General features: G+C 46.4%; 2 protein-coding genes and 1 long non-coding RNA gene across 4 annotated transcripts; all 3 read right to left on the bottom strand.

The window, feature by feature from the left end:
• Positions 1-6,004: 6,004 nt before the first annotated feature.
• On the bottom strand, positions 6,005-7,915 carry LOC120666013 (12S seed storage globulin 1-like). Its single transcript, XM_039945783.1, has 3 exons — positions 7,705-7,915; positions 6,553-7,282; positions 6,005-6,418 (listed from the first exon to the last, which is right to left on the bottom strand). The coding sequence occupies exons 1-3, from the start codon at positions 7,898-7,900 to the stop codon at positions 6,268-6,270; spliced, it is 1,077 nt and encodes a 358-aa protein (XP_039801717.1). The 5' UTR covers positions 7,901-7,915; the 3' UTR covers positions 6,005-6,267.
• A 3,986-nt stretch (positions 7,916-11,901) lies between these two features.
• On the bottom strand, positions 11,902-14,684 carry LOC120666012. Of its 2 annotated transcripts, XR_005671511.1 has the most exons (4): positions 14,578-14,684; positions 14,223-14,370; positions 13,300-13,452; positions 11,902-12,342 (listed from the first exon to the last, which is right to left on the bottom strand). It is a non-coding gene; the product is annotated as an uncharacterized LOC120666012 (long non-coding RNA). The 2 variants fall into 2 exon arrangements; XR_005671510.1 differs by having other exon boundaries at positions 14,223-14,673.
• A 6,454-nt stretch (positions 14,685-21,138) lies between these two features.
• LOC120667830 lies at positions 21,139-23,962 on the bottom strand. Its single transcript, XM_039947825.1, has 8 exons — positions 23,774-23,962; positions 23,449-23,671; positions 23,273-23,368; positions 23,105-23,197; positions 22,734-22,972; positions 22,087-22,113; positions 21,609-21,716; positions 21,139-21,508 (listed from the first exon to the last, which is right to left on the bottom strand). The coding sequence occupies exons 1-8, from the start codon at positions 23,960-23,962 to the stop codon at positions 21,143-21,145; spliced, it is 1,341 nt and encodes a 446-aa protein (XP_039803759.1). The 3' UTR covers positions 21,139-21,142.
• Between the last annotated feature and the right edge of the window lie 273 nt (positions 23,963-24,235).

The following is a 24,235-nucleotide window of genomic DNA, read 5'->3' as shown; positions in this document are numbered from 1 at the left end:
AGAAGAGGAGCATTCCCCCAATGTGTGAGCTAGGGCTGCTAGAGCGGCGCGATGCAAAGACAGAAATAGATGAGGACTATGGCGAGGCTTTGCAAGTGCGCGCGACGGCAAGGTTGGGTGGAGCCAGGCAGTGGAATGTCTTTCTGTTGGAGTGTAATGCCACCTTTTGAAGGTATGCATACGTGGCAGCTTTTTGCATTGTGTAGATCTCGCTAGCTCACTCTCACTCCCTTGCTTGCTCACTTTTTTCACTTTTTTTTACACTATTTCTTTTCACCCTTTTTTTCTCTTTTTTTCATTTTTCCTCGTTTCCCTTTTTTACACTTTTTTATATATTTTTTCTATCTTTTTTTTGGCAAGACTAAGCCAACACTAACCTTGATATGTATGGACCTTATTGTGAGGTGCCCACCAATCTCCCCCACACTTGGATCTTTGTATCTTACGACACAAAATCAAATGTGCGGTGTTGGTTCCTCCTTCAGATTGTGCTCCATCACAATAGTACCAGGATGTTGATGAAGCTCCCATGTTCTCGGGCATCGTATGTCCCCTGTTCTTCTTAATCTTAACCTGCAATGGTTAGGGCTAAGAATACCCAAAGGTGCATACTATCCGGAAAACATGTACTTGCTCTTATTATTATTCACTTTTTTAAAGAGAAGGTTTTTCTTTTGATAATAGGGTTATCTACCGGTAGTGCTTTGTTTATGGTCATAAGCTCGACCATGGGGGCTTCAACCTACAACTATTAGTCGTGATGTAGTCCCCACCATCACCACCATTTGTCGATTGTGCAAAAGCTGCAAGGTTAGTGACAATGCATTCATGAAATTTACAATGGATATGATAAACATATGAGTCTACAACCATCCTTCTAAACATTTTGCCAGAGAGGGCTTTTTGGTGGTTGTAGCCCTTGAACGCATCCATGGAGCAAGGTGTGGCTGACTCTGGAAGGGTGTTAAATGAGCATGGTGATGGTGATTCAAGGATGAAGCTGCCATGCTCATCTATAGAGTCATTTCCTTCCGACTCCAGAGTTAGTGCCTAACTAGATTCCCTAGCCCAATGGTTTTCTCTCTCAAGAGGTTCATCGTGGAAGATCATGGTTGTATCCTGATCACGATCGAGAACAACAAAAATGTGGGTGTTGCCGCCTGTTAGCGACTAATTTCAAGCATCAATTTGATCAGAAAATCTTTAGAGTTTAAATATTTCATATGCATATTTATCTTAAATAAAGTCAATACCCACTATACTCTTAGAAACTACACAATGTTGGAAAAAGGACTAAAATGCAGGTTGTGAGGGCCTTGCGATCCACGAAAAAAATTGTCGACCAAACAGAGTGCAGAATTCAGGCTCACATGGATCAAAGGACCCACATGCAAAATCAAACCGATGTATCTCAAGCTCAGGCATGTGGAAGTAGCATTAGGAGACACATGGCAGCCCACCAAAGAAGATTGGAGGCAGTGGGCCCAGTAAAGTGTCGGCCGACCACCATGGTCGGCCGAGTGGCCCACTGCTCCACTGTTGACGGTCTAATTCAACCCGTTTTGACCGTTAACTCCGGCATGAAAACCACACATTAAAGTGAAATTTAAGGTAGCTTAGGATTATTTATTAATAAATTCCACAAGTATTGGTTTGAGAGTGCATGCAAGTGAAAATGAGCTTAAATTAGAGCTAGATGGCACACCATGATTCGAGGCACAAAAGTTCGACGAATCAGAGCGCGACACGTGTCATCACATGGATCAAAGGGCCCACCAGAGCAACATTCTAGAAGCTCAGGGACATGGCAAGACTGAACGGATCCACCAGGAAGCTTCCTGGCCAAAGGCGGTGGCCAGTGGTGGGACCCACTAGTCGGCCGACTGGTGGGCCCAGCCACCAACCTCCAATTTTGGCCAGCAGGTTCCAGGAAGCTTCCTTAAAAGCATTACTCACTCTCTATTTAAATAAATATAAGTATTATTCACTCTCTATTTAAATAAATAAAAGCATTATTCACTCTCTATTTAATTAAATGAAAGCATTAATCGCTCTCTATTTAAATAAATAAAAGCATTATTCATATATTAAAAGCACTATACATATATTAAAAGCACTATACATAAATTATCTACTACATAAATTATATACTACCTCGATTTCTACTTAAATAATAATAGAAATTTTATACTACATAAATTATTAGGACTAAACATATATCATACTAATATATAAATAAAATAATTAAGGAAAAAAGAAAAAGGGCCGGTGCACGGTGGCGCCATTGCTTACGTCGGGGGCCCTGGTCGGCGCAGGGGACAGGGCGGCGCAGGGGAGACGGCGGCGCGGCGGCACGCAGTGGAGGGGGCGGCGAAGATGAGGCAGAACAACCGGTGTCAAACACCAGGCATCGGCACCGGTTGAAGTTAACAACCGGTGCCTTTGTCATGGGCACCTGGCGGCACCGGGTCATCGCAAGACCCGGTGCCATTGTCCGCACATTAGGCACCGGTTGGTGCCACCAACCGGTGCCTATTCCTCCTTGTTCTTTTGGTACCGGTTGGTACCGGTTGGTGGCACCACCCGGTGTCTATTCACGAGTTTTAGTACCGGGTGGTGCTTCAACCCGGTACCAAAACCCTTCCCTTTGAGCGCCGCTGGCCAAAGGTATCAGCTGCTGTTGCATTAGTACCGGCTGCTGTTGCAACTGGTACCTTTGGCCAGGTCCTTTGGCCCATTTTCTAGTAGTGAGGTCAACCTCGAATTCTCCTTCGGCGAGATCATCGACCGAGACGTTTTCACCATTGTCTTCGTCGTTGTTGTTGTTGCCATTCGTTGTGACGAGGGCGTTGTTCGTCGAAGGCTGGACTTCGGTCGAAGTGTTGGCCTCTTTCGAAGTGCCGGGGTTGGGTTTCTTTTTTGCTGCCATGTGGTCGCTTCGGAACGAACCGCGGGTGGGCGCCAAAACTATTGGTGTAAGATACTGTTATCGCCATAAATTAACAGGGTTAATTAATGGGCCACGAGTGAGTTGGGCATAATGAAGAGATTGAAGAAGGCTTACGAATCGGCTCCTGCGTGAGCATTTGGGCCCTATGGGACATGTATCTTTAGATTGAGTTAGAGATAGAGTCCGATATGGACATACTAGTTTAGATTGTTTCCCAAGTCTCCGGACTATAAATATGTACCCTATGATATTCGTAAAGGAAAGAACGTCATCACGTTTTGCAACAACACATTGGCGCAATGCCGCCCCTAATTATAGGGTTTCATTCAAGTAAGCGCCATGCTGCCCTGATCGTCTTCTTGCGATCAGGGCAGCATTGTTCTTGCCTTTACCTTGGTATTACTCGTACTGAAGCGTTTTTGATGACGATTAGTGCTAGTTATCTTGATGTTCATAGCATGTCTATCAGTAGATCTATCATGCTCTTATTGTTTACCATCTATGAATATCATGTTTTCTCTATGTGTTCATGCTTGATATTAAGGTAGTTCTCATCGTAGAGGATTAGTTGCATAGAGTTAACACCTTGCTTTTTTTCTATCTAGTAGATCCAATCTGTTACGGTTTGTTCTTATTTTATAAGAATTAGCTCAATATCTGCTAGGTTAGGCCCTACAAACGGATTGGATGTCCCGGTGATGTAATAGATGCTTTTCCTTAGCCTTGATAGGGATTGTTCCGGGAATCGGCTTTTGCTAGTTCTTAGGCCTCTGTTTTTTGTTATGGTTTAGTTATCTGTTGTATTTGCTAGGCTTAGTTACGTGTAGGATGTTACGATCTAGTGGTGAAGCTTTTACTATCGTGGATCGGATTAGCTAGGTTCAATTGAAGCAAGTTTTCCATAATTATTCGCTTTATTCATCAATATCCGGATAAATGCAGATCCAATCTGACACCGGGACTCGATCGGCTCTTTGAAAGCCGATGCAAGAGTCGTCCCGGAGAGCCGACCACGGCTCGGACTAATGTTTACACGTGTTTGTGCATACAGGCAAATCGTTTAAAGCACGTTCGCACCTTCCTGATCGGGTATAGGTCAGGTGGCACGCCTTACATTCTCCGGAATCTTCGGCGTGTGCCGGATTGCAGGCTGTTGTCCGAGGAAGCAGTGCCTGCCAGCGCCCCGGCGACCTCCTGGCTCTTCGTGTTGCCTGTCGCTACTCGCCAGTGGGTTTTGACCGACAACAGATACCCTTCGGGGCGAAGAGGTATCACAACAGCCCGGATCATCGAGGACGAAGCCTCGAGAGAGAAATGACAACCACAATAACAGCACGAAAATTAATGCACATGTGTAACCACTCTGTATTCAATGTCCCATCACAAGCAGTTACGCGGGTATTTATAGCCGGTGGTTCAACTACTCGCCGGTGTAAATTACCCGTAATGCCCCCTAACTGCTACATTTACAGAATATTCCGTGGGTACAAGCGTAATCTCACAACAAGGATCAGTGTAGTGGGTTACAGCTGGTCATGACAAGTGGGCCTCCCGTAACTTCCTTGTTCTTCGCCATCTGACTTCGTGCCAGGCCTTCGGGCCCGGTCTTCATCTACCGAATCGCTTTTCCCTCCCCCGGTTGTACGCCTTCACCTGATGTCTTCGCCGGTGAGCCTTCGACAAGGGGACCTCGCCAGGGGTTACCCTTCGGAACCTTGGGTCTTCGTGGCTCTTCGCTTCGCGACCTTCGCCATGATCAACCTCACCCCAGTGCTTCGGTCTTTTGGGGCGCCGCACCTTCACTCGTCACCCGAAGGTGGCTCCCACCACAGTAACTCTTGGAGATGACTTCTCAAGTTGATGGAAGTCAACCAGAAAGAAAGAGCTGGATTGCGAATACAGTTAGTTATGAGGCCATATATAGAAAATATATTCATGACATCCGGACGGCAATGTGGCTCTCACATGGCGACACGAATGATGAGCAGCACCTCGGCAGGGCCCGGCTGCCAGAGACGGGTCCAGGAAGGCGGGGCCGAGCTGTTTTTGGCGTCTGGTTAGGTGCATCGCGGCACCGATGGTCGATGGAGCCCCTTGACCGCCGGCCTGCAGGCTGCAGCCGTAGGTTCGCTTAGCAGCACTTCTCCTCTGTTCTCTAGATCGGGGTGCGTGCCAAGCAGCTGACAAGTTCATTGTAGCTGGCCGGCCGAGCAGTACAACTACAAACCAAGAGTTGGTAGATTTTTTGACAAAATTTTTTTAAAGGGAATCTTATTTTTTTAGAAATATTTAATAAAATTTATTTATAATTTTTTTTGCACGAATGAATGGTAAATCGCGATATGAATCTAATGAGTTTATTAATTTATGATTAATTCATAATAAGCGGATAATTACTGTAGCATCACTGTTGCAAATCATGGATTAAATAAGTTCATTAGAATCATCTCGCGATTTACAATCCATTCGTACAAAAGGTTTTGTAAATAAATTTTATTTAGTAGTTTATGATGTGGCGTTTTTTATATAAATTTTTTTGATCTAAACACGGCCCGCACGTTAGGTGGCCCGCACTTCTCCAGTTGTACTATTGTGTTAGAAAAAACGTTACTCCAATGCAACATCACGAGGGGCGTTCTTACTTGTTTAAAAAGCATAAGGGTGACACTCATGCGGAACATGACAATCTTTATTTGGATCATCCGCTTGGCAGTCAAGCAATTAATAAACCATGGTTAGGCGCGACCAATCTATCATTTGTTGGTGGTTCAGTCATCATTTGTAGGTAGTTCAGGAGGGGGGAGCCGCCGTGCCGCTGCCTCTAAACGTTCGCCCACAAGCAACGAGGTAGGCTTCAATAGTTAAGCGACGTCGGGCCGCCGAAATGACAATGTCGTTAATGGTTCGGCTAAAGGCCAAAAGAGTAGGCCCACGGTCTTTGTTTCCATCCTGCACGACATCCTGTGGCTCTGACGAGCAACTTCAAGCAGAGCATATAAAAGATAAAACAGAGTACAAAGAGCAACGAACGATAACCTGAGCATCATCGTAAACGAAAGAAGCATGAGATTTGTATTCATCTCGCAAGTTTCACCAACCGGACGCGCACGACCAGACCATGACGCAGTGCGCTCAAAGCTCTCTCCCACTTGAGACCCTAAGACTGCCGACTGACTGACACTGACTCACGAAGGAAGCCGCCACCGACAGACCCCACCGCAGCTCTCTATTATTATTCTTATCGAGCTAAGCTAACGACGACCGACGACGACATCGAGATTGCTGGTGGATCGGGCGGCAATGGTGGCGGGGGCTCCTCAGTTGGGGGCGAAGAAGATCTCGGAGTCCAGCCTCTTGGACCGGAACAGCTTCTCCATCTCCGGCGTCGTGTTGAACGAGGCCTCCAGCACCTCCGGCGAGATCGCCTTCCACACCGACGTCCTCCCCGCCAGGTGGCTGAAGATGGGGCTGATGCACATTCCAACAACAATTGTATTAGCTCATGAATTCACTCGACGCGTACTAATGGACACAATATCATGTGCAGTAGTGCAGAGAGCTGAATAAAGCAAATGCATCAGAGAATCAGTGCGGTGAATTACTTGGGGGTGGTGATGATGGAGAACCACTCCAAGCCAGAGGCGTCAGCGATCTTAGAGACGACGAAGAAGCGGGGCACGATGAAGAGGTAGCCGCCCTCGACGTGGGTCTCCAGCACGCGCTTGCCGTCGGTGCCCACGACCTGCACGCGCCCGCTGCCGCGGACGATGTACGTCACCTGGTACGCCGAGTCGCACGAGAACCCCGGGGAGCACATGGAGTGGGCGTCGATGCGGACCAGGTCGGCGCCGAGCCCGACCTCCTTCACCAGCGGCAGGTTCTGGGTGTTGAGCACCACCACGCGCCCGCCGTTCTTGATGTCCACGTCCAGCGGCGCCTCCAGGCAGTTGAGGGCCATGCCCTTGCGGTCCTCCGCAGATGGGGCGGGGAGCTTCTGCCCGGCGCCGAGCTTGACGATGCCCGATGCGGGCTGGCTGGACACGAGCTTGGCGGCGTCATCCTGGGTGAGGTCCCAGGCGCGGCCCACGAACTCGGTGGAGAAGCCGGTGAAGATGCCGTTGGCGCCCGTCAGCTGGAAGTTGGTGAACTGGCCGGCCTTGTGGCCCTTGGAGGTGTCGCCGAGGAAGAGGACGATGAGCTCCGTCGTGGCGTCGGGGGCGTTGTGCCACCAGGTCACCACGCCGAAGGGGAGCGCCAGGGCGTCGCCCTCCTTCACGCCGACGACCTTCTCCTTGGTGGCCTCGGGCAGGACAATGCCGCAGGTACCCGTGCCTGCACCAAGCATCAATCATAATAAAAAAACAAAAGCATGAACAAATTCACTGCAACGAATGAATTTCCAAAACAGAAAACAGCTACGAATTATTTATTGCTCGTGCTAGTAGTCATGAACATAGTGGTGTCATTGAAATTGAACTACATGGGTATCAGGTTTTACTTCTCAGATGCGTGATGGGGACATCATGATCACGACGCCTTTAAACTAAGACTTCACAATCGTCGAAACAGTAACCACTAGCCAGAATAGTACAGTGCGCAATTTGAATCAAATTTATATTATTAAAAAAACAAAATAGAGATCTGATGCACGAATCTAATCTGGTAAAATAAAAAAAAACAGCCATATTCGCTCTGCTCTGCGCTGATCTACGAGACTACGAGCGACCGATCAGAGAAACGGGTGGTGCGCGTACCTTGAAGCACGTAGGCGACCTTGGCGGAGTCGGAGTAGCTGGGTAGCGAGAGGCTGCCAGCGGCGAGCGAGAGCTTGGCCGCGCCGATGGAGGCGACGCCGAGCATGGGCAGGTCGGCGGGACTCCACTCGTAGTAGGCGCTGCCCTCGCCGCCGTATGTCTTCTTCGGCTGCCTCGGGGTCAGATCCACCGCCATCGCGCCGAAGGACTGGCAGATGGTGACAGCAGAGGTGCTGCACGAGAGGACGCAAAGCCGACAACTTCGTCCACGGCGAGGAAAGTCTCGGCGACAACACGTTGGATATAGCCCAACAATTTTCAGATGTCTCTGCAAAAAGGATACTCTTGCTATTTATTACAAGAACAACAACACAACCAGCAACCTTGATTCTGAGTCGGGAACAAGAACAAACTTGACTCGGAGTCAGCCAATACTTCGATTCCGACGTACCAGCGAACAAGAACAACCTTGATCCGGTGTGGACGTACCGGCGATTTGCTTCCAATTCGGATAGGAGACCACAGGGCGCCGCCTCTGCTCCCAGCGATGTGCTTCCAATTCGGATAGGAGGCCACAGGAGACGCCGCGCAGCGACTTGCCGCCGCCGCACAAGACGCACGGTGGGGGAAGGCGCTAGGAGGACGAGCAGCCGCGACGAGCGCGCGGCTGCGATGCCGCATCGCGTGCGAGCGCAGGAGAACATGCGGAGGGGAACATGCGGAGTGGAACAAGATGCGCAGTTCGACTCATTGAATCAGATCATCCTCCACGATTAGCGTTGGCTTATTACAAGAATCTTAGAAACTTAATTTTTCAAGTATAAATGCAAAAACTAAGTGAACAGATGGAAATAGAACATGAAACTTGAGATACTCTTGAACCAGACTGCTGTATCTGAACCCGAGCCACGGATTAGATGGAAATCCTACGCCAGGTTTACTATGCAATGGTGATGGCAATATTAGGATCAAATTTAATTAGAGAAGCAGGAACCATCATTTCATTCTGATCTGGCGAAATGAAAAAAAAGAATAGCTGGACAACAGTTGTGTGAAATTCTCGTATGTTCAGATGACAAAAATTCATGAATCACAATCAGGAATATGTAAGATGGCCATTGTGCCCTAAAGGTAAAAATTCTCATAATAGCTCCATTTAAAAAGACATGCATGCAAGCTGTGTCATTAGGCCCAAAATATCTTACATAACAACAGCAAGTTGTCAACAAGTCCTAGAGAAGAATACAAATATATACAATGGCTAATCTGTTGTAATAATTTAATTTGCTCGGAAAATTCAGTTGGGCTGACAAACGAGACCAAGTGAAATGTCATCAGTTCATCAGTTATAACATACCTCTGTATGTCAAGGATCCTCTGGTGGCCATTGGTGCTCAAGAGAAAAGCAAATTCGAGATCTTTTTCCCTTTTGTACAATATAGATCATCATATATCTGTAACTGCATCTTGCTTTGCACTTTATAGTGAAGAAATGATCACTGCAAAATAGGGAAAAAATGCTTCACATCCACGTCCTGGCATATTAAACCTGGTGTAGGATACAACCTGGCATAGATGACCACCACAAAAAAATGCCAACAATTAAAGATTCAGATCAAATCTAGTAGATGGGCAAAGCAATTTCTTGCATAGAAATCAATCATCTAGGAAACAATATTGACATGCACGAATGGGGAAAATCTCTTTGAATTCGCCCATAAATGAGGAACAGACATACTTCACTGGTGGTGGATAGGGAGCAGTGCTTAGCAGGGTTTTCCATACCGGTAACAAAAAAAATACCGGGAATAACTTAGATTATTTCCAAACAACCTAACAGCAAAACAAGATATAACAATGCAATGAGATGAGAAATATGATTTTGTTGAAGCAACAAATAGTCTTTTCAGTACGTAGCAATGGAGGCGCAGAAGCATGATCCTCCCCCGCCATCGCTGTCACCGCGCAGCACCCGACGCTGCCGGTCTCAAAGGCAACGAGACTCGCGTGTTGCAGCGAGCAGAGACAGGGATTGGGGTGGCGGCAGGTGGCAGCACTGCAGCAGCGGCTCGCTGGCTCCGTGCGTCGCACGCGAGACTCGGCAAGGAAGAAGGTGGAGCCATGCAGGAAACAGCGAGCGTGGCTGCACCTCTAGCCGCCGTTGCGCGGGAGAGGTGGTGTGCGGCCGCGGCAACGGCGACCAGGGGAGGAGCGGGGCGCGGACACGCAGAGATCCGCCGCCGCCATGGCTTGCTGTGCAGGCATGGAGAAGGGATGGGGAATAAAATGGATGAGATTCAGGGTCTGGAGATGGCGGGAGGTTGCCTGGTATTAGACCGGGCCAATATAGTTTCGGCTGGATTCAAAACTACTAAAAAATTTGGGCGATAAACAAAAAAATCGGGCTGCACCGAGAAACACGATTTTCGGTTTTCTCGGAAAATTTTCGCGGAGAAAAAAAACCCTGGTGCTTAGCATGGAGGAATGTATGCTCCTTCTCTGCCTCCGCCATATCCTACTTCTTTCAAGCGGCTACACCTCTGGACTCATATATCAGCTTAATAATATCCTCCTCTCCAATATGATGTCTTAATAATATTCAAGTTCAACTCTTAATCAGTTGTCCTTACTAAGACATTATGATCCTTATTTCAGATCCAGAGCTGGTATACTGGACTTACTGGGATGGGGAGCCTGACATGGTCGCCATCCTAGACCCAGAGGTGCATGGGCCGGGCGAGCTGGAAGGGCGGCATGGTGGGCTCGACGATGCTCCCTTTCCCCACCCTCTAGATCCCGGCGAGCACTGTGTCGTCGGCGTTGGTCTGGGAGCGGAAGATGGGGATGTCAATGAAGTCCTAGTGGTTGACGTCCTCGAGCAGGCGCACTGGTAGGACCTTCTTGCCGACCTCGAGTTGAACTCGTATGACACCGCATGCCTGAACACCTTGAGCCCCTCCGCCTGGAACCCCAGCCCCTTTACAATTCACGATCAGAGCATACCCTAGAACAAGGTAATGACTTAAAACCGGCCGGCCGTACGGGATCAATTCGCATGGCCGGCCCACTCTCGCATTTATCTCCCTCTCGCTCTTCCACTCCTGCTATCTCTCAGCCGCTCGTTCTCTCCTCTCTCTCTCTCCACGCCGTGTGCTCGCCCTCCCCTCTCTTCTTCCTCCGACGTCCTCCCTGCGCTCCCTCGCCGGCCACGGCAAGCTCCCTGCCTCTTTCTCCATGCTGCGCGCTTGCCCTTCCCTCTCTCCTCTTCCTCCGCCGCCCTCCCAACTTCATCGTCAGCCATGGCGTCGTTGAGCCTCAGGGTGGCCGGATCCGAGCCGCCGCCGCCTTCCTCCCCGGCCACGGCGGCCACCGGCCCAGGGCGGCCGGATCCGGGCCACCACGGTGAGGCGGCGCTGCCACGGCGGCCACCGGCTCGGGGCGGTCAGATCCGGGGCGCCGCCATGCTTTCCTCCCCAGCCATGGCCACCAGCGGCCTCGGGGCGGCCGGATCCGGGCCACCACTGCCTTCCTCGCCGGCCATGGCGGCCATCGGCTTCAGGGCGACCGGATCCGGGCCAACGCGGTCCTTGGTGGTGGCGGTGCAAGCCATGGCGGCCGGATCTGGCCGCCGCCGCCGTTGCGCTCCTCCTGGGCGCGTGCTACCTCTTCGGCCTCGACGAGCCTCCTCTCCCCCTCCCCTCCATCACCTATTAGGCAAATTTATAGTTTTCATTAGGCAAAAATGTTGGTCTTCGTCAGACAAAAAAAACTATTTCATTAGGCAAAAATACTATTACATTCTTGCCTAAGATACTAGTATTTTTGCCTATTGATACTAATATTTTTGCCTAACGAATTCACTATTTTTGCCTGATGAAGTAGTTTTATTTTGCCTATTCGAGATTCTGTTTTGTGTAAATACTATACATTCTTGCCTAATGATACTAGTTTTTTTGCCTATTGACACAAGCATTTTTGCCTAACGAAATCACTGTTTTGCCTGATGATGTAGTTTTATTTTTGCCTATTCGGATTCTGTTTTTGTGTATCTTTTCTCCCTCCTTTTTCTTTTTGGATGATGGATCTGTCAAAATAGGAAAAAAATGAGTAGTAGCCGAATTCATTTTTTTTCCATAAATGGAACGGCCGTACCAAACCTCAAATTACGGCCGGCCGTAGGTTAGTCGCTCCCCTAGAACAAACAAATTGCAGCAATATGGGAATTTGCACTCGAGCTCTCTGAGATGGCCTCCGGCACGGGAGGCTTGGGCGCCACCGTGGCGTCCGGCGTCGCGAGAGGCAGCGCGCTGAGCCGGTCAGGCAGGACGCCGTGGTTGGAAGGAAGGCATCGAAACGGGTCTGCATCTGCCATGGAAAGGGAGGGAGGGGGTCGCTGCCTCGTTGGGCTAGGGAGGGAGTGGCGGTGCGGATGGATGGGGAGTGAAACGCTTTAAGTACAATGTAAGGGTTATAACTTATACTTACTGAATATCAGTAGCTTTTCAGAAGAGCTAGAGATTCAGCTGCTCAGATTTCAGGCACGCTTGTATTATTCCAATTAAATATATCCATAATAAAATATTTTGAAATTCAGTTTCTTGAGGAAAAATACCAAATTGATGGTTCAGATTGTACACCCTGCAAGGAACAAGAAATAATGTAAGTAAATCAGAGCAGGGATTTATTGGTGCAAAATATGATCAAATACTAATTCAGATAGAATAGAACTCAACAGCAAGCCCAAAATAAATGATTAGAAATTAGGATGCGATGGACAACTCTCAATATTACTCGAAATATTATTAAGAAAATAACATGGAAAAACAAGAAACTCACCAATGCCTGTTAGTAAACAAGGCATCTTCCACAAATATAGAATGCAAATAGATTTGTCTTATTCGTTTCTATTGTACTGTTATTTTTTAGCTGAACCTTTCAGCTAGTTCTTTACATAAGTGCTACTTGATTATATGGTCCGAATTCTTTCATAATTTCATCTGCAGTTCTTTTTGCAATTTGTGCATGTAAAAGTACTAAACAATGTTTTTTCTATCTAACCTTTGAAGGAAACAAAATTAAACTGGTTAAATTTATGGATTGGCCTAGGAATGTGCATTGGACAGTAATAACAAATTAATTGTAACCATCGTTTGAACTGTTTAGGTGCTACAACAGAATACACCACACTATTTTTTTATTCGAGCACCATTGTTTCAGAAAAAAAATTAGAAATCACATCCTATCCTGTGCTGTTACATTCCATGAAGGCATTAAAGCCAGTAAAGTTTATAACAAACTTTATTCTGCAACCCTACATCACTGGAAAATGCTTAACAAATAAGTTTATAAAAGAATGCTTCAGCAATCATTCAATAGCAATCTTTCATGTACTGCTTGAGCAAACTTTCAATACAGTTCATATATTTTATAAAAAAGAATGCTACTCAAATCTTATGGCAACAGTTCAAGAATAGATTCCTTGATAAGCAGGATGAAAACAGAGGAAAAATAGTGATGAAATCAGGAAAGCGAAGCCTCTTTCCTCCAGAAAAGCTAGTGAAATGCTTTAAATACAATGTAAGGGTTATAACTTACTGAATAGCAGCAGCTTTTCAGAAGAGCTAGAGATTCAGCTGCTTAGATTTCAGGCATGCTTGTATTATCCCAATTAAATATATCCATAATAAAATATTTTGAAATTCAGTTTCTTGAGTAAAAATACCAAATTGATGGTTCAGATTGTACACCCTGCAAGGAACAAGAAATGATGTAAGTAAATCAGAGCAGGGATTTATTGGTGCAAAATATGATCAAATACTAATCCTTGATAGAATAGAACTTAACAGCAAGCCCAAAATAAATGATTAGAAATTAGGTCGCGATGGACAACAGCAGGCCTGGTATCTAGGTAGCTAGATTCACTTCTTCCTAGCTTCTTTTCCCTGTTGTATTTCCTGGCCTGGTATCTAGGTAGCTAGATTCACTTCTTCCTAGCTTCTTTTCCCTGTTGTATTTCCTTAAACTACTTGGATTTCCGTTAATGCAATGGGAATGGGCGTGACGTCGATTCAAAAAAAAATTACACAATAGGCAGTTACATTTTCTACTTTCATACTATGATCTTCTTAACATCTGACATGCAGCAACAAGTTCACTGATATCTACAGAAAATTCCAAGCTACAAACTGCTTTGAGCATAGGAGCTGACACTACGCAATATTCAGGTTTGTATTTGATATAACAAGAACTCAAGAGCTCACTAAACTAATGCGGAATTGCAGATCAGGGGATGACAGGAATGATAAGTGCTGCTCCTTAAGGCGAACCAAATGCATAGGATCAAGAATTGAGGACCCAGAATCACTGCTCCGCCTACAATAATAAAATATCTGAACGAAAGCAGTAATCTCGGTCCAAAATATACCAAGAACATCATCAAGATTCAGTAACTAACAGCCTCATTAACAACGAGAAGAATCCAAATCAAGTTTAGCAAATTGGCTAGAAAAACTTCAGACCTGACAAATTGCAAGAACCCTACTCCGCCAGATCGACACGAGGAGTTCGGTGCAGAGGTGACGGCAACCTCACCGGAATTACATGCTGGGGAAGTTCTTGCAGGCAGACAGAGCAGCATACAGTAATTCTGAAGATTGTACACAAAATCTGCCATTGAAAAGAAACAAGTTATGAATTAATAGGTATCCTAGATGTATGATCCCGGCATTATTGCCTGCCTCACTGAAGCTAGGCAAGCACCTAGCAGGAAGTAGTTACCTCAACCACCATCACTAATCAGTAGCACGCAAGGCAGAATTCATTCAGAGGCCAGGCAAGCAGTAAAGCAAGCATTGGAATGAACGAAAATGGAACCTGAGCAGTAAGGTTTGGTCGCCGCGAGCAGCAGCAGCCCACAGCGGAGGTAGATCGAGCGAAGCCTGGACGCTATCGCCGCGTACAGCACAACCGCCGTCGCAGCCCACGGCCTCCTCCAGCCTCGATGTAATTATTTTGAACCTTGGACTATTTGTGGTGCATTGGGGATATGGACTATGTACCATAAAAACTTCTGATGTTGTTAGGCACTTAGGCTCAATTGGACTCTAAAATGTGTTAACTGGACTATTGTGCGGACTGTGGTGCATGTAGTATCATCTTTCTTATTCTCTCTTGATGCTTATAGTATCTATTTTGAAGCAATCGCTCGAAAAATATCTGTTGCTTTGGTTGTAAAAAGTTTGGTCAAAATTCGGACGAAGTTCAAATGGTTTGACCGGTCCATTCAACTGAAATTCGGCCCGAATTTTCTGAAATTCGTCCATTTCGGTGGGCTCCAAATTTTTTTCGCTTTTGAATCCCAAAACATTGGTACTAACGTCATAGTGTAAAGGTTCCAAACTTTATTAATTATTTCTCAAACCAATTCTGTTGTATGAAAAGTTTGATCTCAATGCTTCTAATATTTTCATACTTTTATCGCTGCAGATTTGTGGAGTTACTTCGATAGCCTAACCATGGTTATGTTCATCGGGTTATTGTGCACTCATTCTGCAATATGGTATCACCCTTGAGTTCTTAAATACTAATTGTTGAGAACTATGCATATAAGTATTTTTGGCTTAAGTTGGACTCAAAATCTTACAAATTTTGGCTTTGTTTCAGGTTGAAAAGGGATTGTTGAGTGTCAGCTTAAATCTTACAAACAATTGAGCAGCAGAGTCTCTAGGTTTTTGAATCCTTGCTCCCCTGCATTTTCTTTGCTTTTCGGAGGAATTCTTGAGCAAATATTTGAACCATCTCAGAGCTACTTTTCTTAGTTTTTAGTTATTTGCCATGTCTTGCCAGATCATAGTTTAAGCTGATTGCCTGTTTCTGAACAATATGTTCCCATTACCACGTTCAGAATTGCCTGTGACTGAACCAAATTAGCCATTCAGAATTCAGAATTGTTTGAGACAGTCTTTGCGTTTTTCAGTGGTCGCATGGAGACAGATGTTCAGTAAAGCATACTGATGAGATAGAAACTGTAGCTTGGATATTGTGTAGCATCGCTGACAGTAATTCTGAAGTTCTGAATTTTTTGCAGTGTAAGATCAGTAAATAGTTGCTGCATGTCTCAACTGCATCTCCGAATTGTCCATGTGCAGCCTGAATTCTGGCTTTGGTTCGCAAGAGATCCCCTTGAATCCATTTGCCAGCCTGATCTAGAGTAGCACCAACAATTGTTTCAGCATCGGTGCTTCTGAGCACTCAGTATTTGAGCTAAAAGAAGCCAGTGCAACTCCTCAGCTCTGATCCAAGTTTCACCAGCTTCATTGCATAAAAAGAAGCAGGTTATTCTTCAGCTCGGCATTTTCAAGGCTGAGATTGTACAATACTTTAGAATATTTCCTGTGCATCTTCTTGCCGGCCTTCCCTAGCACTTCCAGTGCCTCACACTGCCAAGCAGTTCTATCTGTTTCAGACACTTCTAACTTGATTACAAAGCGCGACACCAAGCAACAGTTCTGCAACTCCAGCCACTTGAAGCTAGGGCAAGTTCTTTGAGATGATCAGAATCCTCTCCAGCCTTCAGAATTTGTTTGAGTAGATTCAGGGCACTCATATCATCTTCTTCTGCTAAGTAACACAATACAACATTATATAGCCATTCTCTTTTATCTAACACACCAGTTAACAGATCTTCAAATTGTCCATCCACATCCAGTGGAATTAGCTGCCTGATATGGCCAGTGCAAAAGGACTCTGCTTTAGAAAAACCACACCCAAACAGTTTTGACACTAGACCTTGAATACTTGGGGACGCTGGAAATAATATTCTTCCGGTTATTATTTTTGTAGCTAACATGCCTTATCCCTTCTCATTTTTCTTTCATGACTTCATACATGTAAGCAGGCTGGTGAAATATTTTGATTCTGGAACTTGCATGGGACACCGTTCTCCAAAAACACCTACCAGATATTACATCTTTGATCCTTCACTAGGTACATGCCCGTGCGTTGCAACGGGCAAAAGCAACAAAATCATAAGCAAATATTATCACTTTTTAGGAAAAAAATGGTTGTTAGAAACCAATGGCGTTGATGGGTATGTAATTATGAAACATTTCCACAAATAATTTTTAGTATCTTATTCTAAAGTAATAATTTTATAGTATGATATAAATAAGAATAACCTCTCCTTTCATGCAGGCATTCAAGTGATTATCTCATTCTACAGTACATGGCGACATTTAATAATCAGGCCCTGCCCATTTGTACGGTTATTATATACCTATGATTAAAAGCCATATGTTGTATTTATTTTAGGCTTAATTTAATAATTGAATATGTTACATGAGCTAATATTTAATATTTAAGTATAAATATATAAATGACTTTTGGACAGGATCGGAGAGCATGTGATGGAACTTCTTAGTTGATATTCTGGCACATGAGGCAAATGCGTACCGGAATCTACTTCCTGCTGACGTCAAACACTATCTTAGGCACATCACAGGAAAAGATATAAAATAGATTGTGTTAGTCATCGATCCCTCGCTATCTTTTTTGGGTTAATAATAATTATCTCCATTTGTGATACAAATTGGACGAATTATTTGTGATATACCATTATACTTCATATAAATGTGGTTTCGTAATATTCAATATTTTATAATATTTATTTTTGTGTTGTACTATAATGTTTTCTGCCCGTAGTAACACACGGGCATGATTCTAATATATCTATCTATCTATCTACTACTAAGAACCCGTTTAGTTACCAAAAATTTTCACCCAAAATTTTTTGCCTCACCTTTAGACACATGTATGGAGTATTAAATGTAGTTAAAAAATAAAACTAATTGCACAGTTTAGATGTACGCGACGAGATGAATCTTTTGAGTCTAATTAGTGCATGATTAGCCATAAGTGCTACAATAACCCATATGTGCTAATGATGCGGTCAAAGGCCTCAAAAGATTCGTCTCGCGGTTTTCAAGCGAGTTCTAAAATTAGTTTTTTAATTAGTGCCCGAAAATCGCTCCTGACATCTAGTCAAACATTTAATGTGATCTTTGTACCAAAATTTTTCATCTAACTAAACACCCCTAAAAAGAGGCAACTAAAAAGAGGCAAAAGGGTGACGTTTCTTTTCGTAGTCCCCCTGCTTCATCGTCCGTCCTCGGACGGTCGATGATCGCCCGATCAATCATCGTCCCCGTCCGATCATCAGCCCCCAATCACTCCATCGCAATCGCCTTCGTTCCATCCGACGCCCCCTCCCCCCGCGCCGTCCCTCTCCCTCCGTCCCAGTCGCCGCTCCCTCCCCGCTCGCCGCTCCCTCCCCGAACGACGATCCTCTCCGTGACGGGCGGTCCCCGTGCCATCCCTCTCCCTCCGTCCTTCAGTCGCTGATGGTCGACGCTCCCTCCCCGCTCGCCGCTCCCTCCTCGGACGACGATCATCTCCGTGACGGGCGGTCCCCGTGCCATCCCTCTCCCTCCGTCCTTCGGTCGGTGATCCGCTCCGTGCCGCCGCCGAGCCGCGCCGTGCCCGGACGCACGTCCCCGGCCGCCGGTCCGTCCTCGGCCGCCGATCTGCGCGCTGTCCCCGCGCGCGCGCCAATCTTTCCCGCCCGCGCGCCAATCTTCCCGCTTCCCCGCCCGCCGGTGACTGTGCGAACGATTTCTGCTCGCTTACGCGCGCGTTTCGCGCGATTACGCGCTCGATTAGGCGCGGCCAGTGATTAATTGCGCGATTACCTGGTAATCGACGCGCTGACCCGGCGCGTAGCGCATAAGCGCGAGTAATCTCAAGATTAAGCGCAATTTCTTGAACCTTGCTCTTGATCTATTTTCTGCTTGCCTAACCCTAGCTAGAACTCCTAGCAGCCTTTTATAGACAAGGCGCCTAACAAACTTGACCCTTAAGTAATCTAATCTGTATCCTAAACCCTAATATGGTGGTGCTACAGTACCTTCGGTACTGTTCACGCACAGTACTTGTGGGCCTAGGCCTGTGGCCGGCCCACTTGCCATAACACTTCTCCACCCCTCGAAAACAGCTCGTCCTCGAGCTGGAGTTGACGAACTTGGCGCAGACTGGATGACTTTGGGCTGAGCCAATGTTGCTGGTGGAGAGCAGTTGAATGACGCCAAAGGTCGCAGCTGGGCTGATCCCAGTCAGTTAGCCTCCCGAGGTGCCGATGGGGCAATCCTGGAGGTGAAGACTGGTTGCTCTGGCGAGGGACTCCAAGCGGGTGATGGAGCACAGGGGGCCCACGGTCGGACCAGCAAGACGCTGGCACACGAATACAAGGACGCGAAGGGTGTCGTCCCTGGTGCAGCCATCTGTATGGTGGCCAGAGCACACTCCTCCCTGGGGTAGAGGATGGAGAAGTGCAGCGGCGAACGCCACCACATCTATGGAGGCGCAACCTGCCGGTGGTACCTCCCTTGCGAGCAAGAAGGCGACGATCAGGATGCAGTCGGTGGCGGTGGTCGCCGGCGGAAACATGCGCATCCCTGGGGCTGAGAGAGGCACGACTGCTGGGTGAAGCGCCGCGAAGGACTGGAAGCGCGGTCTCCCGCAGCAGCTCCTCCTGGGCCTCGCCGTCGTGGCCCGACTGTACAGGGACCGCTGGTGGTGAGGTGGATCCCGCCGGGAACCGAATCCCCGTAGGTAGGGAACCGAGACGAACACCTGCAGCGGCGAACGCCCGGCAGGGCCAGAGGCGAATCCGGCCGGCCAAGGGGCAGACTCCCGGCGGCCAAGAGCACGCTAAAAGCCCGCTGACAGACCAGCGGGACGCTCGTGCGCCGAGACGAGCGTAGCCGCGGAGCGGCGGGCGGCCCCAATTTGTGGCCCTGGAGAGCTGCCGACGGGTGGCAGCAGGTGGACGAACGGCCGCGGAAGGTCGAAGGCGCACGCGGTCGCGTGGGCGGCTGTGTACGGGCGGAGGCACACGTGGACAACGTGCGGGTTTCCACCGACGGAGGAGCGCGGACGGCGCGCGGGCAGCCGCAGACGGGGTGGGCAGCCACGGACGGGGGCGCGGCGGGCGGTGAGGTATCCCCCGCGATGTGCGACGGACACCGTGATGGACGGCCCGAGGAGGAGCGCAGACAGCACCGTGACGAGTAGGGCAGCCCGACGAGGAAAGCTTCGATTGACGGCGATGGGCTGGCGGCGATGAATCCAGGATGGGCAGGGGCTGCTGATCCCGTCCCACGAGCGGATCGACGACGGCAGTCGGAGCAACTGGTGTCGATGGCGCGGGCAACGGCTGGGGCATCACCGTCGGGGCCCCCGGTGGAGATGGGGTTGGCGCCGACGGCGTGGGCGGCACTGGTGCAGGCGGAGAAGGCGCGGTCGGCGGCAGTCCAAGAGGCGATGCTGGCGGCGCAGCTGCTGTTGCTGATGTCACGGCCGTCGATGGAGATGTAGCAGCAGCCACCCCTGTTGTTGTGGCCGTAGTGTATGACGGAGAAGATGCGCAGGAGTACTTGGCGAGGATCTCGGCGATGGTGGGAGATGAAGACGCCGGCAGTGACACCCAATTGAATTCAGCCGGCGGGGGTGCACATGTCGGAGCCGAACACTACAAAAAATCTGTTGATCCATGATGTTTGGATTTCGTCACAGATCACTGAAAAACCGTCATAAAACAGTATCTTTGACGATCTCAAATAACGTCATGTATTGAGCGTCACATATCACACCTCGTGACGTTCCTTAAATTTTCATCATAGATTGCTCAATCCATGACATTTTGAAATCATCATGGTATGTCTCCGGGCCCCCGGAAACCTAGCCCAAGCCCGTTTTCTATGACGAAAATTAACGTCACGAACAGTATAATTTTCGTCACAGATTCAATTGCCATGTCACACATTGATGACATGGAGGATGATGTGGCTGCTGACATGGTGATGACATGGATGGCAGTGATAACATGTAAATTGACGTGGACGGTGACATGGCTGCTGACATGGAAAGTTAGGCTGACGTGGCAATCGACGTGGCAAATGACGTGGCTGCTGACATCAGCTACACAGCCCATGAGTTGATGGGCTGAATTCAAAGTGGGCCACCAAGTTGGGCCTGATTTGAGGCCTAAATTAATTATCAGCTCACAAAATTTCAGCCTAATATTAATAATCAACTAATAAGATTTCAGCCCAAAATTATTAATCAAAACAAGATTAATCCAAAATTCACATCACAGCCATAATAACAAGATTTACCCAGAATTCACATGACAACTCAGCAAAATAATAACATTCAAGAATCCACATGCTCAGCAAAAGATAGTTTCATTTGTCCAGAATCTAGAGTTGAAGCCATACAGTTTTCCAAGGCAAATAACCAGCAACAACAAAATATAGTATTCATCAAGATAACTCCGCAAAATATGAAGGCCACCCAAAAGCTACCATATCAGACCACCATATGCTCAGCTTTGTCCATTTTGGCTTAGCAGCAGCTCAATTTTCTTCTCCAACTCAGCTTGCTTCTTCCGGTTCTCCTCTTGGTCTTTGATCCTTGCTTGTTCTGTTCCCTGGACTTGATTTTTCAAACCATCCATTTCTTCATGCTGGTTCTTGACGATCGACTGAAGCTCAGAATTGGTTCTTTTCTCCACCTCCAATTTTGCTTGAACATTTTGTAGTGTAGTCCTTCGCTTTGCAACCTGGTTGCCCACATTCCGAAGGAAGTGATTGGTTTTTGTGTTTTGATGAAGCACAACACTGACAACTTGGGTTGCAGACTTGGGTTGTCCATCTTCTGTTGGTGCAGCCAACTGATTTTCCATTTGAGTCTAGCAAAGATGAAAGCAGCAAACAATAGAAAACTGGTTTATGATCACAAGAAATTAGAAAATAAGCATCTCTGAAAAGCACAATTAGATGTTGTCTTACAATAGCAGATTGTACAGTGGGCGTGTATCCTTTCTTTTTGTTGCTGTAGTGGCACATCTTAAACAAATCAACAGCATCAAGTTCTTTATCCTTGTACTCATCTTCTCTCTGCAAACAACATTTACATGGTGGTATACTTGGTCACACCTAAAACATTATTTTGAAGCAATATAGCAACAAATTGAAGAACAACAAGTAGACATTTATATTGGTGCAGCAAGAACTAATGGTCCTAGCATCTTATGGAACTAGAAATCTGTAAGCTTAGACATGACTAACTTTTTATATGAGACAGCAGCATAATAAATAAAGTGCATATTAAACTGACTTGGTACAGCAGATATAAGTAGACATGACTTGGTACAGCAACTACAAATAGACTTGGTACAGCAGCTATAAGTACACATGACTTGGTACAGCAGCTATATATGAGACAGCAGCATAATAAATAAAGTGCATATTAACATAGCTAACTTACCAATTTTTTTCTACATAAACTGGGTAGCTACAGGAGCCAGTTGTTTGGTGGAACTTTACATCATCTCGATTCTCTTTGTTCTTTCGACTTGCCTCCTACATCAAAAGACAATACATGTAAGAAACGTGAAAGATTAGCATGTACAAGCATAGAGTCCTATTTTCTGGAAAATACCATTTTTTGGGGGGTCATCCATGAGTCCACAAGGTCAATCCACTGTTCATTACTCATCACTTTTACAGGAGAAGTTTTCCTAACCAGATGTAGAGGAACAGAATCAAAGAAATCTTTTTTCAGCTTGTATCGCTGTTGGCGAACTGCAGATTGCATCATCTCCAAGCAACCCTTTCTGACTACTTCATTACTTGTGTCGATGTCAAACTTTGCCTATCCATATGTTCAAACATGTATAAGAAATTTTGCAACTAACACAAGGAATGAACAGCTTGCAATAAGAAATTACAGTAACTAAAATTCATTTCTAAAATCCAGCAGCTAAAAATGTACAGTCACATTTACATTTCCAGATTCTAGTGAAAAATAATTGTATAAGGTGCAATTACCATTTGCCCACATCTAGGAGTATAATGCCAATATAATTGTAGTCCAGAAAGGCAATTGCAATTAATTTAGGGCAAGGTACTTACACGTAGTCTTCCCAAAAATAGCTCAAACAGCGCAGGGTGTTTCTTGTATTCTTTCCAGTGCATGAACACAGGAATATGATTCCTGACTGCAATGTTGCATTTAGTGGCATACATTGCAGCAATCTTAGGTTCCACGGGCCTTATATTCCCTTCAGTTATGACAACTGGCAGTTTGGCACCATGAGCTCGGGTCAACCTCTGGAGACCATGTCCCATATTTACTCCTCGGTCCCATGGCTCTTCTCCGTGATGTAAATGCACATAGAAGTTGCAATTAGTGAGATGGTCATTCATCAAACAAACCATTTGCAATCAGCAACCAAAATAACAAGGAAATATGCTATATGGCAAATAAATGAACAAACGCTCACCTTCGGTGGTCATCTGGTCGTGTCCATCTAGATGGGTAATGCAATCAACTCCATCACCAGCAATGGTGTTGTCATCATGCTGGGTAGATCCATCTAAAAATTGCAGGCAGTAAGAATGCAATCAATTTGTGGATCAAATCTAACAGAATGATAGTAAAAAAACAGCACCTTCATTCTCCCGGTTGGGGCTTCCATTATGACGTGGAATCGCATCGCCTCCATTGGTGATGTTGGTGCTGTCAGCTTGCTGACCAGGCCCGTCATCTTAAAAATATTGACAAGTCAGATTGCATTCATGTAATTCAAGCAAGAACAGTAATAAGAAACATGGTAATAGAAATTGCCTTCCAAAGCAGCTTGGGTGCCATCATTAGGCTCGGATGGAGGTGGCACATGGATATTACTTGGTGTCAGATTTGTATCAGGTTGGGTGATGCTTGACTTTGACCTTGTAACTCTAGTAGGTGCTTGATCTGCAAAAACCCTCTTACGAGACCGAAACCTCACTCCAGGAAATACATTTGATCTTTCTTTGGAAGTTTGCTTGGGAGCCTTCTCCTTAGTTCCCTAGTACAATGTAATCATTGATTAGTGAACAGACTGGGGAGACTGATATATTGCATTAGGAAGAAAACAAGTTAAGGCTTAACAAGGTGGAGGAATGAGCACCTTAGCATTGTCATCACCAATCAAATCTCCTTGATCAGTATCATCCTGTGAAGGATCATACTCAGATCCAGAGTCTTCATTATCTCTATGCTTTGCATTTTTCTTGTTTACAGCAGTGCCACTATTGTTTGGAAATATGCTGGAAAAACCAGAAACTCCAAGTTCCCGAAGCCTAGCACTGTTGGCCATACATTGTCAGGAGGCGCTCTTGTTCATATGGATGTAGTGCATGTCCTTGGATAAAAGAAAACATGGACAACAGATTATTATTTTTGTAGCAGCAATACATGTGGAGACAAGAATTCAATTGGAATTCAAAAGTAAACAAGGACATGGTTGTTATCTGACCTCCATGTGGTCTCCTCTGTCCCTCCGTCGTCATCGGGCTAGGGTCCTTGGACATTTAATCCTTGCTGACATGATAAGAACATTTATAAACAAAGTATCAATGCACCAGTAAAT

The sequence above is a fragment of the Panicum virgatum genome, chromosome 3N, assembly GCF_016808335.1.
Source record: "Panicum virgatum strain AP13 chromosome 3N, P.virgatum_v5, whole genome shotgun sequence".
NCBI lineage: Eukaryota > Viridiplantae > Streptophyta > Magnoliopsida > Poales > Poaceae > Panicum > Panicum virgatum.
The sequence above is the reverse complement of the archived record's forward strand: the minus strand, read 5'-3'. Positions and strand labels throughout refer to the sequence as shown.

Excerpts from the sequence above, each read along its gene's own strand:
- LOC120666013 (XM_039945783.1), bottom strand. The coding sequence starts at position 7,900 with ATGGCGGTGGATCTGACCCCGAGGCAGCCGAAGAAGACATACGGCGGC. Across the intron at positions 7,283-7,704 it reads GGTCGCCTACGTGCTTCAAG|GCACGGGTACCTGCGGCATT; the intron begins GTACGCGCACCA and ends TGCTTGGTGCAG. Across the intron at positions 6,419-6,552 it reads TCCATCATCACCACCCCCAA|CCCCATCTTCAGCCACCTGG; the intron begins GTAATTCACCGC and ends AATGTGCATCAG.
- LOC120667830 (XM_039947825.1), bottom strand. The coding sequence starts at position 23,962 with ATGGCCAACAGTGCTAGGCTTCGGGAACTTGGAGTTTCTGGTTTTTCC. Across the intron at positions 23,672-23,773 it reads TTGGTGATGACAATGCTAAG|GGAACTAAGGAGAAGGCTCC; the intron begins GTGCTCATTCCT and ends ACATTGTACTAG. Across the intron at positions 23,198-23,272 it reads CCCCAACCGGGAGAATGAAG|ATGGATCTACCCAGCATGAT; the intron begins GTGCTGTTTTTT and ends TGCAATTTTTAG.